At 44.3% G+C, this 19,696-nt stretch overlaps 1 protein-coding gene across 4 annotated transcripts; it reads right to left on the minus strand.

The window, feature by feature from the left end:
- Positions 1 to 193: 193 nt before the first annotated feature.
- On the minus strand, positions 194 to 18,081 carry LOC118095755 (uncharacterized). Of its 4 annotated transcripts, none has more exons than XM_088655903.1 (15): positions 17,934 to 18,081; positions 17,236 to 17,274; positions 16,472 to 16,771; positions 15,196 to 15,528; positions 14,269 to 14,565; positions 13,042 to 13,341; positions 11,305 to 11,601; positions 10,491 to 10,610; positions 9,799 to 10,110; positions 8,997 to 9,098; positions 6,911 to 6,932; positions 5,367 to 5,411; positions 3,994 to 4,028; positions 2,976 to 3,133; positions 194 to 915 (listed from the first exon to the last, which is right to left on the minus strand). In XM_088655903.1, the coding sequence occupies exons 1-15, from the start codon at positions 17,965 to 17,967 to the stop codon at positions 787 to 789; spliced, it is 2,523 nt and encodes an 840-aa protein (XP_088512029.1). In that variant the 5' UTR covers positions 17,968 to 18,081; the 3' UTR covers positions 194 to 786. The 4 variants fall into 4 exon arrangements, with proteins under 4 accessions (XP_088512029.1, XP_088512028.1, XP_088512031.1 ...); XM_088655902.1 differs by having other exon boundaries at positions 5,367 to 5,414; XM_088655905.1 differs by lacking the exon at positions 10,491 to 10,610.
- Positions 18,082 to 19,696: the final 1,615 nt, after the last annotated feature.

Genomic DNA, 19,696 nt, shown 5'->3' on the forward strand with positions numbered 1-19,696 from the left:
TCTGATCAGCATCTGGACCAATAACCAAGGCGTTTTGGTTTTGAGGCAGAATAATTAAAAGGGGGCATAATTCACCATGCAAGGCCCAAGGCGCTGGTAATAATAATAATATAATAATAAATTTATAATTTATACCCCTCCCATCTGGCTGGGTAGCCCCAGCCACTCTGGGCGGCTTCCAACACACAATGGATGTATTATTATTTTTTAATAAAACATCAAACATTAATAGTAACAATCAGATCCTATATAAGAAGCCACAATAGCTTTAAAATAAACAACATATCAAATAAAACAATACTCAACAATCCACTAGGATCCAATACTAAACAGTAAAATTAAACACCAGCAAATAATAAACTAGCAGTTCACAGTTATCAATTACAATAAAGAATTACTAATCTATAATCAATAAAATAACAGCGAATCACAGTGCATAAATACCACAAAACCATGTAAAAGGGTCAAGTTGAGCAACAAGGACACACAATTTACAAAATTATTTTTTAAATCTATTGGAAGTCAAAGTCCTTTGTCTGTAAGACAGGAATTCTCCTCCCTGAGGTCCAGGAACTTGAGACAGCAACCCAGGTGGAATTTCCTTTACCTGGTTGAACTGTGTCTGTCCCACACCCACTCATTTCGATGGAGCAGAAGAACATTCGTGGGCTGGGGTGCAAGCTCCCCATTCATTTCAGTGGAGCCTGTGAAAGTGGCTTTTCATCAGTGGATCAGGCCTTCGTGGTTCACACCTCCACTGGGGAACTGTCCTATCCTTTTGGGCTCCTAAAAATGGCCGCCTTGTTTCATTTCATGGTGAGGGTTTGGGTTTTCAGTATCTGAGGGTCTGTTGTTTTCTTCCAGGAAGAATGTGGAGCAGGGGAAGCCGAGAAGCGAGTACGTTGCATCAATTTCCTGGAAATAAACAATTATAATTACAATTATAATTAACTGCCCATCTCAAAATAACCGCCAATAACCGCCCAGTCTCAAATCTACCATTCTTGGGCAAGGTGATTGAACGAGTGGTTGCTGAACAACTCCAAGCACGCCTGGAGGATGTGGACCATTTGTATCCCTTCCAATCAGGATTCAGGCCTCATCATGGGACTGAAACTGCCTTGGTCGCGCTGGTTGATGATCTCCGGTGGGATAGGGACAAAGGTGAGAGCTGTTTCCTACCGGTAGTTCTGCTGGATCTCTCAGCGGCCTTTGATACAATCGACCATAACATCCTTCTGGACTGTCTAGAGGGGTTGGGAGCTGGGGGGACTGTCATACAGTGATTCTGCTCCTTCCTCCTGGGCCGTGTTCAGAAAGTGGTGGGGGGGGATGAGTGTTCAGACCCCTGGGCTCTCATTTGTGGGGTGCCTCAGGGTTCTGTCTTCTACCCCATGCTTTTTAACATCTATATGAAGCCGCTGGGAGAGATCATCAGGAGGTTTGGGCTGGGTGTCCATCAGTATGCTGATGATACCCAACTCTATCTCTCTTTTAAATCAGAACCAGTGAAGGCGGTGAAGGTCCTATGTGAGTGCCTGGAGGCGGTTGGAGGATGGATGGCGGCTAACAAATTGAGGTTGAATCCTGACAAGACAGAAGTACTGTTTTTGGGGGACAGGGGCGGGTGGGTGTGGGGAATTCCCTGGTCCTGAATGGGGTCACTGTGCCCCTGAAGGACCAGGTGTGCAGCCTGGGAGTAATTTTGGACTCACAGCTGTCCATGGAGCCACAGGTTAATTCTGTGTCCAGGGCGGCTGTCTATCAGCTCCATCTGGTACGCAGGCTGAGACCCTACCTGCCCGCAGACTGTCTCACCAGAGTGGTGCATGCTCTGGTTATCTCCCGCTTGGACTACTGCAATGCGCTCTATGTGGGGCTTCCTTTGAAGGTGACCCGGAAACTGCAATTAATCCAGAATGTGGCAGCTAGACTGGTGACTGGGAGTGGCCACCAAGACCACATAACACCGGTCCTAAGAGACCTACATTGGCTCCCTGTACGTTTCAAACACAATTCAAAGTGTTGGTGCTGACCTTTAAAGCCCTAAACGGCCTTGGTCCTGTATACTTGAAGGAGCGTCTCCACCCCCATCGTTCAGCCCAGACACTGAGGTCCAGCGCCGAGGGCCTTCTGGCGGTTCCCTCATTGCGAGAAGCAAAGCTACAGGGAACCAGGCAGAGGGCCTTTTCAGTAGTGGCGCCTGCTCTGTGGAACACCTCCCATCAGAGGTCAAGGAGATAAACAACTACCTGACATTTAGAAAACACCTAAAGGCAGCCCTGTTTAGGGAAGCTTTTAATCTGTGATATTTTAATGTACTTTGGTATTTGCTGGAAGCCGCCCAGAGTGGCGGGGGAAACCCAGCCAGATGGGCAGGGTATGTATAAATAAATAAATAAATAAATAAATAAATAAATAAATAATCTGACCGGGTTGTGCCAGGCACTCTGGAAATGCAAGGAAAGAGCTATAAGGGAGAAGGATGAGAAGCCCATGGAGACGGAGTGTGTATAGTGGATTTGAACTTCTTGGATCATTCTTTGTCTAGCTCCTTCCCTTTGACCTTACCGCCTTGGGTGACCCTGCTGGGAGTACGAGTTTCCCGACGGCTTCGCTCACAAGGGTCATAGGAATGCGTAAGCCTACTCACCACGACAAGGTGATGATCCAGCGAGTGAGTGTTGAAGCAATGATTCTTCAACACCAACTTTGTTGGACTGGTCATGCCTGATGATTGTCTTCCAAAGCAACTACTCTATTCCAAACTTAAAAATGGAAAGCGTAATGCTGGCGGTCAACAAAAGAGGTTTAAAGACTGTCTCAAGGCAAATCCAATTTTTTTTTAGTATAAACACAGACAACTGGGAAACACTGGCCTGCGAGTGCTCCAGTTGGAGAACAGCCTTTATGGAAGACCCTCTTACTTGGCTATGAGTGATCGCCAAAGAAGAAGAAGTGGATTTGAAACTTACGGGGAATTCGAATTCGGCTCCAGAATCGGCGTCTTCATCTGCCTTCTTTTCTTCTAATGGATGCCTGGCTTTTGACATGGGGCTTTTGCCTTTTGGCAAGATCCCCCAGTCTTCGCTTGCCGGCTGCATCCAGCCAGCCATGTTCCTTTCTTCGAGATCTAAGCATTAAAACCAGCGTGGTTAACATCTACTTCCTCCGATCTTTAACCCAACGCAACTTCCTTTTACCTGAAAGTCTTTGGTTGGCCTGTAGGCAGAGCTCCTTTTCGCCAAGTGAAGGTGATTTTTTGAGCAGTTTTCTGCTTGACCCATGCTTTCTAGGCACGTGTCCGAGTGCTTTCCCCCTTTCTTTGCTCCTTTCCCAGGGAAAACCCTCTCTTTTGCTCTAAAGTGAGGAGCAAACATCACTCAAGAGATAACCTGAATTGCCGTTTGCTCCGATTAAGCACTAAAGAGCAGTTCCCCCCCCCCCGGGGGGGGGAGCACCAGGACAATAGAAGGTGTGGATAAGCCCTCCTCAGCAGTAAACAACGAGTTTTCCTCTTTTTAAAAAACTAAACGTTATTAAGGTTTATAGAGGAAAATAAAAAAACTTAATACATTTCCCCTTTTCTAAACCAAACCAAAACTTTTATCCAGAAACAATGAAAACACAGAAAAGCAGGGGGAGGGGGAGAAATAAATAGAGAAAGAAAAAGAAAGAAAGAACAAAAAAATCTTAAGAATTCCCAGTTGCTGCAACTGTTCCTCATCGGGGAGTTGCAATTCACCTGGTGCATCCAGGGCTACAGGTATAGCGGCAGGGCTGCCCCTTTTCCTTCAACAGCTGCATGACAGGCAGAAATTCAACAGGTGCATTTCCTCCCAACATGAAGGGGTTGCGGGAAATGCTTCACCACTTTAATGTCTGCCTGCCACCACATGGCTCTTAAAGACACAGGGGACCTGCCAGAAAAAAGAAGCACTGATCCTTCTCTGGAGCCCTAATAAAGAAAGAAAAGTTTAATGTCTTACTTACCGGTACTTACAGAGACTCCAATGGGGTCTTTGCATCTGCAAGACAGAACAAAGGTTTTAGCAGGGGGTGGAAGCTGCAGGAAATCCAAAGGAGGTGTGGGCTACTGGGGCTGCCAACTTAAAAAATTGGCCCTGCTCCTCTGCCTTCAGGAGTAGGTTAAACAAACTGAAGGATGTTGTCCTCTTTCTATGCTTTTCCTGATGGAAACATGCAGGTGGGGACAGATATACCCCTGATTTAAGTCATTCACATACTGTCTTCTGTTGTTCAGTGGTACCTCGGTTTATGAACACAATTGGTTCCGGAAGTCTGTTCATAAACTGAAGCGAACTTTCCCATTGAAAGTAATGGAAAGTGGATTAATCCGTTCCAGACGGGTCCGCGGAGTACTCAACCTGAAGCGTACTTAACCCAAAGCATGGGTGTAATTGGTTCCGGAAGTCTGTTCATAAACTGAAGCGAACTTTCCCATTGAAAGTAATGGAAAGTGAATTAATCTGTTCCAGATGGGTCCACGGTGTTCGTAAACTGAAAATTCACAAACCGAGGTGTTCATAAACCGAGGTTCCACTGTATATTATTTACTACAAAGCTCAATGACTAAACTCTTTAGTGACAAAACGTCGGATTACCGGAAGGACGTCTGAGCACTGAACCATATATATCACAAGTGGGCTCTTTATTACTGCGTTTGTAATAGTTCAAGATAAAATCTACTTTGGGAAGAGAATAAATGAGCACTGAACCACTGATATATTATAAGTGAACTCCTTATTTACTGTGTTTGCTGTTGTTTAAGATAAAACCTATTTGGGAAAGAAACTACTTTTTGCCATTTTTAGGTATAGTTTCAGCTTATAAAACACACCAAGCTGAAATGCAGCCTTTGAATTAAAACTACCATGCAAAGAAGTGTTACTATATTCAAACTCCTGGCTTTGAACGACAAACACCGTCAGAGAAAAGGAAAGAACCATCCTCTTTAATAAAATATTCTGGCACTCCAGCAAATGATTTAATTGTTCCTGCTTTGGGGGGGGGGGGGAGAAAGGCTTGAAACTGTGCCCTCCCTCCACTGATGTTGAGTTTTGCTGAATGTTTTGGGATTAGAGATACATACGAAGGCCTGGGGAAAAAAACAAATAACACCCCCCATTTGTTTCCCAAACATTAAGAATCCAAAAAGCAAAAATGGGAAAAAGCTGGGTGTCCTTGCAATTTTTCCAGTCCCCTCTCCCCAGGTCTACCCAAGTCTAGTTGAGATTTTGGTTTGCAGTCCAGGTTAGCTGTGTCTACCCTCTCTGTCCTCCCCCCTGCAAGATGATGGAAGATAAGAGAGGCATGCTAGAGGGGAATACTCGGCTCCTTCCTACCGTCGTCTTTTCAGGGACTGCCGGATGTCCAGTGTTTTCCAGTAGCTGCTGGAAAGCAATGGGGAGAGGAAGCAACTAAACACACAAAAAGCAGCTGAAAATGAAGCAGGATGTTGGGGGCAGGGAGGACTGATATGGTAATATACTGAAGAAGTGTACGAAAGCTCATACCAAAATAAAAACTTAGTTGGTCTTTAAGGTGCTACTGAAGGAATTTTTTTATTTTACTTCGATCCAGACCAACACGGCTACCTACCTGTAACCATGGTAATATACTGTCCTATCTCAAAGCAAATCCATTGGGGGACAGACCATGGCTTAGTGACAGAGCACATGCCTTGCACACCAAAGCCCCCAGGTTCTAGTCCCGGCATCATCAGGTAAAAATATCCAGGACACAGGACTGGAGAAGAGAGAAAGGCCCCTGAGAGCCTGCTGTCAGTCAAAACAGGTAATAGTAGAACAGGTGGCTTTTTAAAAATCATTACTGGGAATTGGCTTGGAATTTGAACACGTGAAGCTTGATAAGCAACAAGAATTTCTGCCCTGCTAAAAGCCCACCAGGAAAGAAAAGCGTCAGCTCTCCTGGGATGGCCAGGTGAGACACTGGACAAGGCCTTCGTAGTTGTGGAGAAGAGGGCAGACTAAAGGAATGACATCTCTACCTAGCACATCGCCTGACTTGCGGGTCTTGCTGTCACAGGATGTGGGGCTGCTGCTTATAGAAAGTCACAGGAGAGGTTTATCAGTGACTGTTAAGGATCATGGCAGCGGCAGCGAAATGATACCTCCAAGGTCAGAGGCAGTATGGATAGCTCAGCTGGTTAGAGCATGGTGCTGATGATGCCAAGGTTGCAGGTTCGATCCCCGTATGGGGCAGCTGAATATTCCTGCATTGCAGGGGGTTGGACTAGATCAGGCACCCCCAAACTTGTTTTTATGGAGGTTATAGAGAATGCTAAAGAGGTTTTCTCTGCATTCTCACAAAACTTCAATTCCCCATGTTCTTCAGGGAGGATCTATACCAGGCATAGGCAACCTTGGCCTTCCAGATGTTTTGGGACTACAATTCCCATCATCCCTGACCACTGGTCCTGTTAGCTAGGGATGATGGGAGTTGTAGTCCCAAAACATCTGGAGGGCTGAGTTTGGGGGTGCCTGAACTAGATGATCCTCAGGGTCCCTTCCAACTCTAGAATTCTATGATTCTATCTCTGAAAACCAGGAGAACAGGAATTAGGAATGGCCTTCTGGTAGGCTTCCCAGAGGCATCTGGCTGGCTATAGTTGAAAAATGGAGGCTGGGCCAAATGGATCCCCTTTGCCTTGTGCTAAAGAGCTCTTTTTATCTTCTTGCAAAGAGGTGGCTTTTTTTGGCAGCCACAACCTTTCAGCCTCTTGTCACTCCTGACTGCATGTCCCCGCTTCTGTTTTTAAGCGCACAACAGCCCTGACTGCTCCGGTGACGGGCCACACAAACCGCAGGCTCATGTCCAACAACTTGGAGGAAGCTGCGACTGCCGGCCCCCAAGTTTTCATACTCACCTCACTGTGGTCACTCTCTTATCTGAGAAAAGAAAAAAAAAGTTTGTGAATGTGTGTGACTCTTAAGTGAAGAAGGATACACATAGACAGGGCACCAGGGGGGTTCCCACACTTAGAGCATGTAAGGCGCAATATCCTCCAGAATGCCACATTTTACATCGCTTGGCTGTGAAACAGTGCTGCAACACTCAAAGAAGTGGGTGAAATTTCAAGGATGGCTGTTGTTTAGGGCTCTGAAAGCCAAGAGGCCATCATTTCAAATCGTGCCTGGAAACAAACTGAGAGTCTGCGGAGGTCTTACAAACGCTACAGGACGTGCTCTTTATAAGGCACTGTCTTTTAAAACCACAGAATGTTTGAACAGTTTTCAACAGCAGCCCCATGGAGAGGGCATTGCATAGGATTCCAGATCTCTGTCCTGGACAAATAGATGGGGCTGCTAGCTTTTATAACCCCGCTGCTGTGCTTCTAACAGCAACCTGACACACAAAAATGGAACAGGCGAGGTTTCTCCTGAGACAAAATACTGATGGAAATAGCTTCTCCTGCAAATGCAGGTTTTGGTGTGTCAGGCTGTTGTTGAAGACATGAGGACAAATATGAAGAAGGCAGAAGTAAAGAACAAATAAGAGAAGCTCTAACAGGAAGTAAAATAACTTGGTTTAACTGTATACAACTGGAGCGACGGACAAAGAAGAGGTTAAGGGAAAACAAGAACTGCAAAGAATATCCAAAATTAAAAAAAAAATTATAAAAAGGGGAGATAAAGAAGAAAATACAGTTATAAAAAGGGAAACCAGTTAAATTTATAAAATATTAGTAGAAATGGAGGATGAAGAAGATCAATTAAAAGAGGTGTGGGGAAAAGGGCAGATAGATAGTGAAAGCTGGGGGGGGGATATGGGAGAAACATTGAAAATGTTGTCTGTAGAAATGAAAGAAAATTATTATAAATTAGTTTGGAGGTGGTATTTAGCACCAGTCAGATTAAATCAAATAAACAAGGAATATTCAGTGCTCCATATCTTGGAGATATGGAGGTCTCGTACACCCCAGATAGTGTGGTTGCTGACCTTGAGCCACACTGCAAGAAGATCAAACCTATCCATTCTGAAGGAAATCAGCCCTGAGTGCTCACTGGAAGGACAGATCGTGAAGCTGAGGCTCCAATACTTTGGCCACCTCTTGAGAAGAGAAGACTCCCTGGAAAAGACTCTGATGTTGGGAAAGATTGAGGGCACCAGGAGAAGGGGACGACAGAGGATGAGATGGTTGGACAGTGTTCTCGAAGCTACGAGCATGAGTTTGACCAAACTGCGGGAGGCAGTGGAAGACAGGAGTGCCTGGCGTGCTATGGTCCATGGGGTCACGAAGAGTCGGACATGACTAAACAACAATTCAGTGCTATGTTGGAAGGGAAGGCCAGGAAACCGGGAATCATGTTCACATGTGGTGGGGGTGTAAATATGAACAATTTTTCTGGCAAAGGGCGTTTAAGGAGATAACAGAAATCACTGGGTTAAAGATGACCGAAAGTCCAGAGGTGGCATTATTATCAATTTACGATGGGGTGGAAGGTTCACAGGCTATGAAGGACTTGCTCACAAATTTATTGACAGCTGCACGAATTATGATCACTAGGAAGTGGAAGGGGCAAGCAGAATATAAAATGGAAGAATGGTATAAAGAGGTGTGGGATATAGCTATGAATGATAAATTAATGTGCTATTAAGGTAAGAAGGGGAATACGCAGGGGGGATGCTTTTGAGGAGATATTGAAGGTGTTTGTAGAATTTGTACTGTTAAAATGGAAAGGGGTCAAACCATTGCAAGAAGTGTTGAAATTTTGGGAGGTTGGATAGTTAAAATGGAATGATATCGGTGGTGGGGTGCACATTTTCATTCTTATTTATTTATGATTATTACTTTGTCAAAAAATAAATAAATGAAGAAGGCATGCTCTGCATAAACAGTTAGTGATAATTCTGGCTGTGACGATTCTACCAGGGGTTACTTCCACCCACATCTGCATTCCTCCTGGGATGTCCATCTCCCCAGGCTCAGCTTCCCCTGCCTTGCCAAATACCTTTGTACTTCCTCCTATAAATGCAGACAACAAACACCAGGAGGAAGAGACATCCGCCGGTGCCACATCCAATGGCCAGTGGGAGAAGAAAAGGATATGGACCTGCAAGAGAATTGCTATTGATCAGAACGGGTTATTGATCAGAGAACTAGTCAACTGTTACAAAACAAAGACTTGAACTTTGCTGCCTAACATATTCCCCTGTTTGGTAATTCTATCTTCCACCCTTCCTCTTCCCTCCCTGGTCTCTGAAGGTCCATTGATTGTCCCTTTCTAATATTATTCTTTCCAACCATCCATATTCTGTAGTTATAGGCTGCCTTTCAGGTCGATCCTCTCAAATGGAAGCATGGCAACATCATAAAAATCCTGTTTTATCACTTAAAACATAGCCATACATGATAAAATAACAGTACAGTACCATCAGATTAAAAAACAATACCATCAAACAAAAATAATAATGGTACAAAAGCAAACAAACCAGGCAGCAGTAGCACTGTTTCCATTTATTTCTGTAGGGTAAAAATAATATTCCACACTGTGCTGAGAGAATCAGATGGGTCAGAATTATTTACAGTGCAACCCTTATTTATTTATTTAGGCATTTTGCTCCTTTCTAGCGCAACTGCAGCACTCAGGGTGGCTAATAACCTATAAAATCATAATTTTATAAAAATATAAAACAATGAATGCAGAAAGAAAGAAAGAAAGAAAGAAAGAAAGAAAGACGGACAAAAGGACAAAGGAGCAAAAGAGACAGGGTCCCCTTCTTAAAAATATCAACTTCATGAGAGGAGTGTACCTTTTTCCAGGTCGTCCTTCTTTTGGTCTGTGGTTGATTTGGGATCACAGCAAGCGGATGATTTTCTGCTCTCCTGAGCATCTGTGCTGCTGGTTGTGGTGCTATAACGCAGACTGAACTGCAAAGAGCTGGACCAGGAGGGGCTTGATGCAAGGAGCTTCGTGTGTGTTGAGGGTGTTCTGGTGATGTAGCGCGAAGAGCTGGATGATGAAGCTGTGAGTGTTGACTTTCTAGAAAGCCTGGTTGTGGTGGCAAAACTCGGAACAGCCTGGTCAGGGGTGGAAACTGTAGGCATTGTGGAAAGTGGTTCATCTGCAGAGAGTATCAAAGAGAATCCCAAGGTCAGAAGAGATCCCCATGTGACAATGCCCCTTGTATGCTCCTTGGGGCAGGCACCCTGCCTTTGTTTCTCAATCTTGTTCTGGAAGGGGTGATGCGTTTCAAAGGGGTGATGCGTTCCAGAGCAGAATACAGTGGTACTATTACTTCCCTAGATCTAGATACTATACTCCTATTGATGCAGCCCAGAATTGCATTGGCTTTTTTAGCTGCTGCATCACACTGCTGACTCATGTCAAGTTTGTGGTCTACCAAGACTCCTAGATCCTTTTCACATGTACTGCTCTCAAGCCAGGTGTCACCCATCCTGTATTTGTGCCTTTCATTTTTTCTGCCCAAGTGTAGTACCTTACATTTCTCCCTGTTAAAATTCATCTTGTTTGCTTTGGCCCAGTTGTCTAATCTGTTAAAGTCATTTTGAAGTGTGATCCTGTCCTCTGGGGTATTAGCCACCGCTCCCAATTTGGTGTCGTCTGCAAATAGAGATGAATTCTTTTAGGACTCTCATGAATGGAGTGGAACAGCAGGTTGAGTTCAGCAGAAACATTTTCTTTTGAAATCCTCCCGAGAGATCTGGGCACCCTAATGATATTGCACAACCTTCAGGGGATTAAATAAAAAAACAACACCCTGTTTAAATAGCATAGATCCGGCATAGGCAACCTCGGCCCTCCAGATGTTTTGGGACTACAACTTCCATCATCCCTAGCTAACAGGACCAGTGGTCAGGGATGATGGGAATTGTAGTCCCAAAACATCTGGAGGGCTGAGGTTGCCTATGCCTGGCAAAGATCCTCCCTGAAGAATGCGGGGAATTAAAGTTTTGTGAGAATGCAGAGAAAACCTCTTTAGCATTCTCTATAACCTCCATAAAATCAATATTGCCAACATTTCTTGCGAGAAAACAGTGGCAGACAACTGGCTTAAGTTTAGAAACAGACAGAAATCCTTTCCCCTCATTAAGATAAAAAAAACAATTTTATCTATGTTTTATTGTTAACTTCACTATCTACATTCCTTAGAATTTCTTTGGAATAAGTGCTATATGATTTCTTTCCACAAGTTACAACAACCCACATACATATGCCAGAATTTCTGAAATGCCCTTAGGAAGACAAAGACAACTTTTTGAGTCTTCAGTTAATGAAATAGCCAAACTTAACTCACCAGTGATGGAAACCTCAATGCTGTTACTCTGTTCAGACTGTCGTCCTGCACTGCTTTCTTCCATGTAGGCACAGACAAATGTTTTCTTTATTTCCTGAAATTCTGCAGTGATTTCCAGGGTATTTTTGATCTGTTCTTGGAGTTCAGTCCACCCACCATCTGCCTTCCTTTCATAAAATAAGAACTTGGATGCCAGCTGCCCTTCTGGGTGGGAGCATTTCAGCTTGATCTGTTGTCCTTGGAGAAAGGTCTGTCTTGGAGAGATAATGGACAGCTCTGGAGCTGGTGGAGGTGGATCTGCATTGGGGAAAGGGAAGTGCAAGGGGAAAAGGCAGTGCCAGATTTACATATACCTAAACAAGTTATAGCTTAGGGCCCCCAGAAAAAATAGCGACAATTTGTTGTTGACATAGGACAGCTGGAAAAAAAAAGGGCCCAACTACCTTCAGTAGCTTAGGGCCTCATCAAACCTAAATCCGGCCCTGGGAAAATGCCATCCAACCCCCTTCCTTAAGCTATTCTCCTGTAGTCTCTCATCCACGAATTCTTTAAATGAGCTGTTGGTTCAAAGTATGCTTGTTTAGTGCCAGGAATGCCTTGGTCCTTCTCAGTCCTACACTAAACAAATGCTACACACAGATTTCCACAATCTACTTACTTGGGGTCCTCATCATAAACAAGCATGTTTGAACCATAGGTTGCCGTATGTTGTTGGACTGCAACACCCATCAAGCTGGTTGGTGGATGACTGATGAGAGTTGTAGACCAACCATCTCTCTCCCCCTCCAAGAATGAAGGACACACCTATAAACTTGTCTTGAGTCTTTGCTGTATCCCTGTTCCACAGGGAGGGTGCCACTACCAAGAAGGCCCTCTGCCTTATGATGATATTTGAATTTTGTACATATTCAAATTCAATTAATAAAATTCTCCCCCTGTTCCTTTGACCAGCTAAACTGCCCAGACTCAATTGTGGCCTTCCAGATGTTTTGGCCTACAACTCCCATGATCCCTAGCTAACAGGACCAGTGGTCAGGGAAGATGGGAATTGTAGTCCAAAACATCTGGAGGGCCGAAGTTTGGGGATTCCTGCTCTAAAGGGTTAAAAACATTCTGAAGATGGAAATAACACTTGCAATGTGAAAAGAACTATAGGAGAAAATAGAGATTTGTGGACAAATGGAGGATAATATGATATGCAGTGAAAATGGTTATTTGTGGACTCCACAAAAGGGAGGATGGAAGTCCGAGAATTCTGTATTTTTATTTGATTTTTTTTCCTGTGAATGTAAAACCAAATTGTAAAACCAATTAAAATTATTTTTAAAAAAGGTAAATGGTATGAGGGTGATGTGTCAGAGCTTTCCAGCATGCCCCCAGGCCCCTTGTATGGTTTCTTACTCATGAGAAGTATTAATGCTGGAATAAGGGTTACAGAAACATTGTCCAAGAAACAAAGACAGACCCACATTGCAGTCTGAGCCAATATCAACAAAGGTTTCCACTTCCGAGGTAACCCTGGCATCTAAGAACGTCAGCCGCTGCCTTATCACCACGTCATACCAGTGGTCCAGCTATCTCTGCATTGTCTACACTGCCTGGAAGCATTTCTCTCCAGGTCCTCAGGCAGGAGAGTTCCCCAGACCTACCAGGAGACAATGGGGATTGAAGTGGGGACATTCTAGGGCAGCCTTCCCCTTTGCCTTCCAAGAGAACGACACATTTTTAAGGCCTCACCTCTCACTGAAATCCTGATCCTGCTGCTTTCTGGGGATGAGATGTTCTGGCTAAATTCCGCAGCTTTGTATGTGCAAAGATAATCCGCGCTGTCTTGAGGAAACAACAAGCGCCTCGTGTACGTGAAGGAGGCCAGAGGAGAAGGGGGCCTGTAGTCATACAACAGCCATCGGTCCTTCCGAAAGAGAACCCTTGACATGAGAAGGTTTTCAGGAGCAGAGCAGGTGAGGTTCACCAACTCCCCACTGCTGTAGGTGTAAGGCTTTGGGGACACAGAGAAGAACGGAGGGGGGAGGTGGCCTGAGAAGCAAATAAATAGATAAGGAATAAGAAGCGAGCCTTATTTGGGGGTGTCCCATTTCCCTTCAAACTGCAAAATGTAAGACCGCCCAAAACGTAAGATCAGGGTGGCCTGCAACAAAATGTTGCAGTGTATGCCTAGGAGTGAATAGTTGTGCTCTTCCCGCAACAGGAGCCTCCATGTCCTGTTCAGGATTGGTAGGGAAGGGAGAAGTTTCAGAGTGGGGAAAAGGATGAAACATCCCCCCCCCGGGCATCTCTTTCTCCTATTGTGCCAGGAGACAAGGAGCAGACAAGTGGTCTCTACAGGCGGACATGTGTTCAGGAGCCCCTCTGAAGCAGCTCCAGGTTCATTTCAAGGCATGATTTCAAAATAAATTCACGTCCCCTGCAGGAGAAGCTTTGGAACAATATACATGAAATATGGATTGTTCTATTTTTCTCCCAAAACTGCAGTGTTACTGCTGCTAAGATGCCTATATGAAGTCTCTGCAGGGACCATAATCTGGGTCTGAAATTGTCCCCTTAATCCAGCCCATAACATCCCCATAGTTCATGTCTCCAGTGCCTCTTTCTTCCAGGAGGTACTCTTTGCCACAGTTAAGGGATATAATAGTAGTAGTAGTAGTAATAATAATAATAATAATAATTTATTATCTGTACCCCGCCCATCTGGCTGGGTTTCCCCAGCTACTCTGCGTGGCTCACAAAATAATATTAAAAATAATATTAAATAATAATATTAAATAATATTAAAAACACGAGAAAACATTAAACATTATAAACTTCCCGAAGCAGGGCTGCCTTCAGATGTCTTCAAAAGTCAGGTACAGTAGTTGTTTATTTCCTAGAGATCCACAGGGCGGGTGCCACCACCGAGAAGGTCCTCTGCCTTTTGATGATATGAACTAGCCAAACTTAACTCACCAGTGATGGAAACCTCAATGCTGTTACTCGGTTCAGACTGTCGTCCTGCACTGCTTTCTTCCATGTAGGCACAGACAAATGTTTTCTTTATTTCCTGAAATTCTGCTGTGATTTCCAGGGTATTTTTGATCTGTTCTTGGAGTCTAGTGTATTTACCATCTGCTTTAATTTCATAAAATAAGAACTTGGCTGCTGGCTGCCCTTCTGGGTGGGAGCATTTCAGCTTGATCTGTTGTCCCTGGAGAAAGGACTCTCTTGGAGAGATAATGGACAGCTCTGGAGCTGGTGGAGGTGGACCTGCATTGGGGAAAGGGAAGAAGTGCAAGGGGAAAATGCCATCCAACCCCTTCCTTAAGCTATTCTCCTGTAGTCTCTCATCCACGAATTCTTTAAATGAGCTGTTGGTTCAAGGTATGCTTCTTTTGTGCCAAGAATGCCTTGGTCCTTCTCAGTCTTGCACTAAACAAATGCTACACACAGATTTCCACAATCTACTTACTTGGGGTCACTATCATAATCACCTAAGATGCCATTAACTGGTGGAATTTTTCAGCAAAACCATTTTTGACAAACATGATTTTCTCAAGAAAAGCTCATCTAAAGAAGCATGTTTGAACCATGGGTTTCCAGATGTTGTTGGACTGCAACACCTATCAAGCTGGTTGGTGGATGGATGATGGAAGTTGTAGACCAACAATATCTCCCCCCTTCAAGAAGCAAGCAGATAAATGAGAAAAGGAAATAGGACTCTGGGAGGATTACAGAATTTCTGATGATATTTGAATTTTGTACATACTCAAATTCAATTAATAAAATTCTCCTTTGACCAGCTAAACTGTTCCTTTGACCAGCTAAACTGCCCAGACTCAATACAGCTTCCCACTTCAACTTCCAAGAGATCCGTATTGCAAAGAAAGGCCTCCTTACCCAACACCAAAATCCTGATGGAGTTGCTCTCTCTGGATGCGATCTCTCGCCCAGATTCCACTATGTGGTACCTGCAGGAATAATCTCCACCATCTTGAGGAAGGAGGTGCAGGGTGTGTGTGATGTTGCCCAGAGAGGAGGAGGAGGAGGAGGAGGAGGAGGAGGAGGAGGAGGAGGAGGGCATGATTGAATGCAGATCCTGTTGGTCCCTGAAAAACTGAGTCCTTGATACATGGCTGGTTTCGGAAGATGAGCACTTGAGTTCTACAGATTCCCCACTTGTATAGACATCCTTCTTTGGAGAAACAGAGAAAACTGGAGCACAAGGAAGGTCTGAAAGAGAAGTTGAAGGAACAGAGGTTTTTGTGGCTAGCTTCTTAAGCACTTTTGTCTCCCTGGAATTCAGAGCATAGCAATGCTACAGACTTAAATGGAAGTAAGACTAGTTCCTATTCCCAGCTAACAGTTGGGATTTGTGTTCTGGTTGGGGTCCAGGAATCTTTGACAGAGAATTCCCCATATATGAGATCAGGGCTACAGTCTGAGACTGTGCAACTTCTAGACCAATTCCAACAGCACCTCTCCTTCAAATTCAGCTATATTAGAAACATAAATCAATGTTATAGCAATTGTGCTCTCTCGCCTTCCCTAAGGAACAAGGAGGATGTTGACTTTGTGGCTATATTCAGGGACCTTGCTTTTTGTTCCTTGGACCTGGCAAATTGAAAACAACAGAATGGCTTGGGCAGAATCACCCAGATGGTTTATACTTTGTGTGTATCATTCATTCACAAAGGGAATGTTCCTCACCAGCGACCGACAGCACCACCTCGGTGAAGACCAGAATATTCCTCAATCACTGTTTCTCACCACGTAAGCAAAGGCTTACACAGTTCTTCAACCTTGGGTCACCAGATGTTGTTGAACTGCAGCTTCCATCAAGCTGGCAAGGGATGTTGGGAGCTGTAGAGCAGCAACAATATCTGTGTCCCCCAAGACTGAAGAACTGCTTAAAATAAACCTGCCCCTTTGCTACACCACATTAAAGCCCATCTTCACTACTGACTTGAATCTTCAGTATTGTACTCTGTTGGCTTCCCCAAGGAACTATGATGGTGGCAGTTTTGTGAATATGCTGAGGGATCTTGGACAGAGCTCCTTTGATCTCTCTCACAGATACAACTACCAAAATGGCTTGGGCAGAGTAGGAGCCATGATTCCCACGCTGGCTTAGCTTTTGTGCATGCAATTCTGTCACAAAGAGTACGTTTCTCACCAGTGATGGACAGCACAACCTCGTTACTCAGTGAAGACAGGAAGAGTCTCTTTCCCTCCAGGTAAGCACAGACAAATGTTTTGTTTGTTTCCAGGTATTCTGTGGAAACCTCAAAGATATTTTGTGCCTGCTGTCCATACACGACCGGTAGACCATTTCTCTTTTCATAGAAATAGAACAGCGTTGGCCTCTGTCCTTCTGGGGGGGAGCATATCAATGAAACCTTTTCTCCTCGAGCAAAGGTGCTGTGTGGAGGTGAAAGAGACAGCCAAAGGCCTGATGGATGTGCAGCCACAGTATCTGAGAAACAGAGGGAGATACAATAAAAAGACAGTTCGGCCACTCCCTTAGGATCTCCCCATTGCATTAGGTGATTCATGAATCCCTATAACCTTCCACAATTCTTCAATTTCTGTTTGGGATTGACTGTCCCAACCCTTCCCATTCCACCTTTTACTCCAATGCCTCTTAAACTCAAAATCAGATTTTGAAAATCTCTCTCTCCTCCCTTCTCCCCTTCCCCCCAAAAAAACTATTTGGACCTGGAAATCCCGGATCTGTGCTTAGAAAGCAGAGCATGAAAGGAAGCGTAGGTGATCCCTTTGAATCACCATTCATACCCTTCAGCTCTGGGACTTCAAGATAAGGGACAGGATAAGGAACAAAGTGCCACAACAATATATCCACATCTAAATTTTACAATGTGTTCACACAGACAGTATCTCCCTACCACTCAGTACTTGAGGTTATATTAATTGGATTACCTGCAAGGGCCGTCATCCAGGAAAGAGCCGAAAATGAGGCTGAAAGAGAACAGAGGAGGAAAATGTTGTGCTTATATTATGTAAAAAAAGAAAGAAAAAGGCATCGTTTCAAGTTTCATAATCTGTACTCCTAAATAGCCTCATACACATTTTGTTTTGCACAGCAATCTCCTCTAATTTGACACATTTCTGAATGTTATGTTCACCAATATATGGATTTATAAGCACACTTTACCCCAGAATATTGTTTATTTTAAAATAATAAAAGTATCAATGACAAAAGCAATAATGATGATGATGTAAAAGGAACTGTACAAATCTACTTGATCAGTGGTCTTGGTGGAAATAAAAACCCCAGAAAAATTGTGAGCCCAGGCAAGGGCTTCAGATTGTCAACCAGTTCTTCAGGTATGGTGTACAAGCCATCAGCAACAGGTTTTTATTAGATTTTTTTCTCCAGGAAAGCTAAAACACACACACACACACCCAACTTTCTCATGCCAATGACATTGTGTGAATGCTGCAAAGGATTTGCCTGAGATGTGCTCATCCCACCCTAAAGACCCACCTGGAAACAGAGAACAGAGGCAGAAGTTTTGAGTAAACGCAGACAGTGGAAACTGGGAAAGGAAATGTAGATAGGAGGCTCCAGAAGAAGGAAAAGAGTGGGGTTGGAGGAGAGAAGAAAATGGTCTTACCCAGGAGGACAAAGAGACAGCCAATTTGCTCCATGCTTCAAAGGCTGAGTTTAGAAGAAGCAGCTGCAGCAGCAGCAGCACTGAGCTGATGCATCTGCAATAGTAATCTTCTTTCCAAACACACTGAGAAGAAACACAGTGGCATTGCTGAGCATTATGGGTGCACCATTGGTGTCAAACGGCGCTGACCACCAGGGCGGCCTCAAGAAGAGTTCCCAGCATGCCTTGCAGCACTGAGCTGCTCTGCAGAAGCTGTCATGGCCACTCCCAAAAGCAGATGTGGAAGCTGAGAGAAATTGGGTAACTGATAAAATGCTGAGCACCTTAGCACCTACCTTAGGGAACACAGGGAAGCTGGGGCTTTTTAAAGTCAATGGGGAATGACAAAAGATCTTTGAAAAACACAAACGCTCATTTACAGTTATCAAGCACAGTACACACAGCTTCACACCGGATGGAGGCACAGCTATTCACAGCTTCACACAGAATGGAACAGTCCTCATGCTGTTTTGTGGTCCTCACTTTCTCTTTTGTGCTTATTTTTGGAAGCTGGTTTTTTTTTGGGGGGGGGGCAGCTCTGTGACACGCAAAGAGCAAGAAGTGGTGATGTGGAGGAGACGCAGATGGAGGGGTTGAAAAAAGTGTCCTTGAAGCCAATGCCTTTTTCGTGGGAAAAGAGGCAAGGCTGGCAATCTTTCTCCACTTCCTAATTTCACTTCTCATTTCATTCCTCTCTTCCCATTAACCATGGCTTGCATGTCCCTGACCAAGAAATCCCAGACAATCTGCCTCAAATTATTCCATTCACCTCTCACAGAGTCACAAACCTTAGGAAAACCTTAGCAAACTACAGCGCCCTGAATTCTTGCAAGGAAGGAATGTTCTTCAAATGAAGTCTGTACCCAGCCTAAGTTCCTGGAATAAGAAAGCTTCAAACATTTGCCTCTCACATTGTGATTATACACCCACCCACCCCAAAAGTCTGTAAGCAAGTCCTCCACCCTCTTCAAACCCCCAAATGTCAGCTTATTTGATGCAAAGCATGCTGTAAATGCTTGTGGTCTGGCCTGTGGCCAACAGCTCTTGACCACCATCACATGTCTTGTCTTATTCATAGCCTTTCTCCCACTTCCTCTGAACTCTGGGGCTGTGAAAAGTAGATTTTGTACATGCATCTCTGCTACACCCAGTCACTGAAGGCTCAGCCTGTTTAGTGTGGCCCATAGAATCCAAAATTCTAGAACTTTCCACCCCAGTAGGGCAGACGGTTCACAGGGTATGAAGAAGGGCTTGCTCACAAATTTATTGACAGCTGCATGAATTACTATAGCTAGGAAGTGGAAGGAGCAAGCAGAATATAAAATTGAACAATGGTATAAAGGAGTGTGGGATATAGCTACGAATGATAAATTAACATGTGCTATTAAGGTACGACAGGGAATATGCAGGGGAAATGATTTTGAGGAGGTATGGAGGGTGTTTATAGAATTTGTACGTAAGCCAAACTGAGGGAAAAGAGAGGCAAATGCGATGTTTTCCAAGCTGAGGGAGCGAGACCAGGAAAAACGGATTCTTCTGCTTGAGGCAGGAGGGTAACCCCCAAGCCATCTTCTGGCCAGGGACCCCCTAAAACCCCTCATGGGCGCCTGAGGGAATGACATGAATTAATGGATTTCAAACTGTGGCTGTTTAGGAGGCCTCCAGATATGAGGACCAACCCTTCTTTTTCCAAACTGCTTCTCTCCCCCCTCCTCACGATCAAG

The sequence above is a fragment of the Zootoca vivipara genome, chromosome 12 (assembly GCF_965207765.1).
Source record: "Zootoca vivipara chromosome 12, rZooViv2.hap1.1, whole genome shotgun sequence".
Lineage (NCBI taxonomy): Eukaryota > Metazoa > Chordata > Lepidosauria > Squamata > Lacertidae > Zootoca > Zootoca vivipara.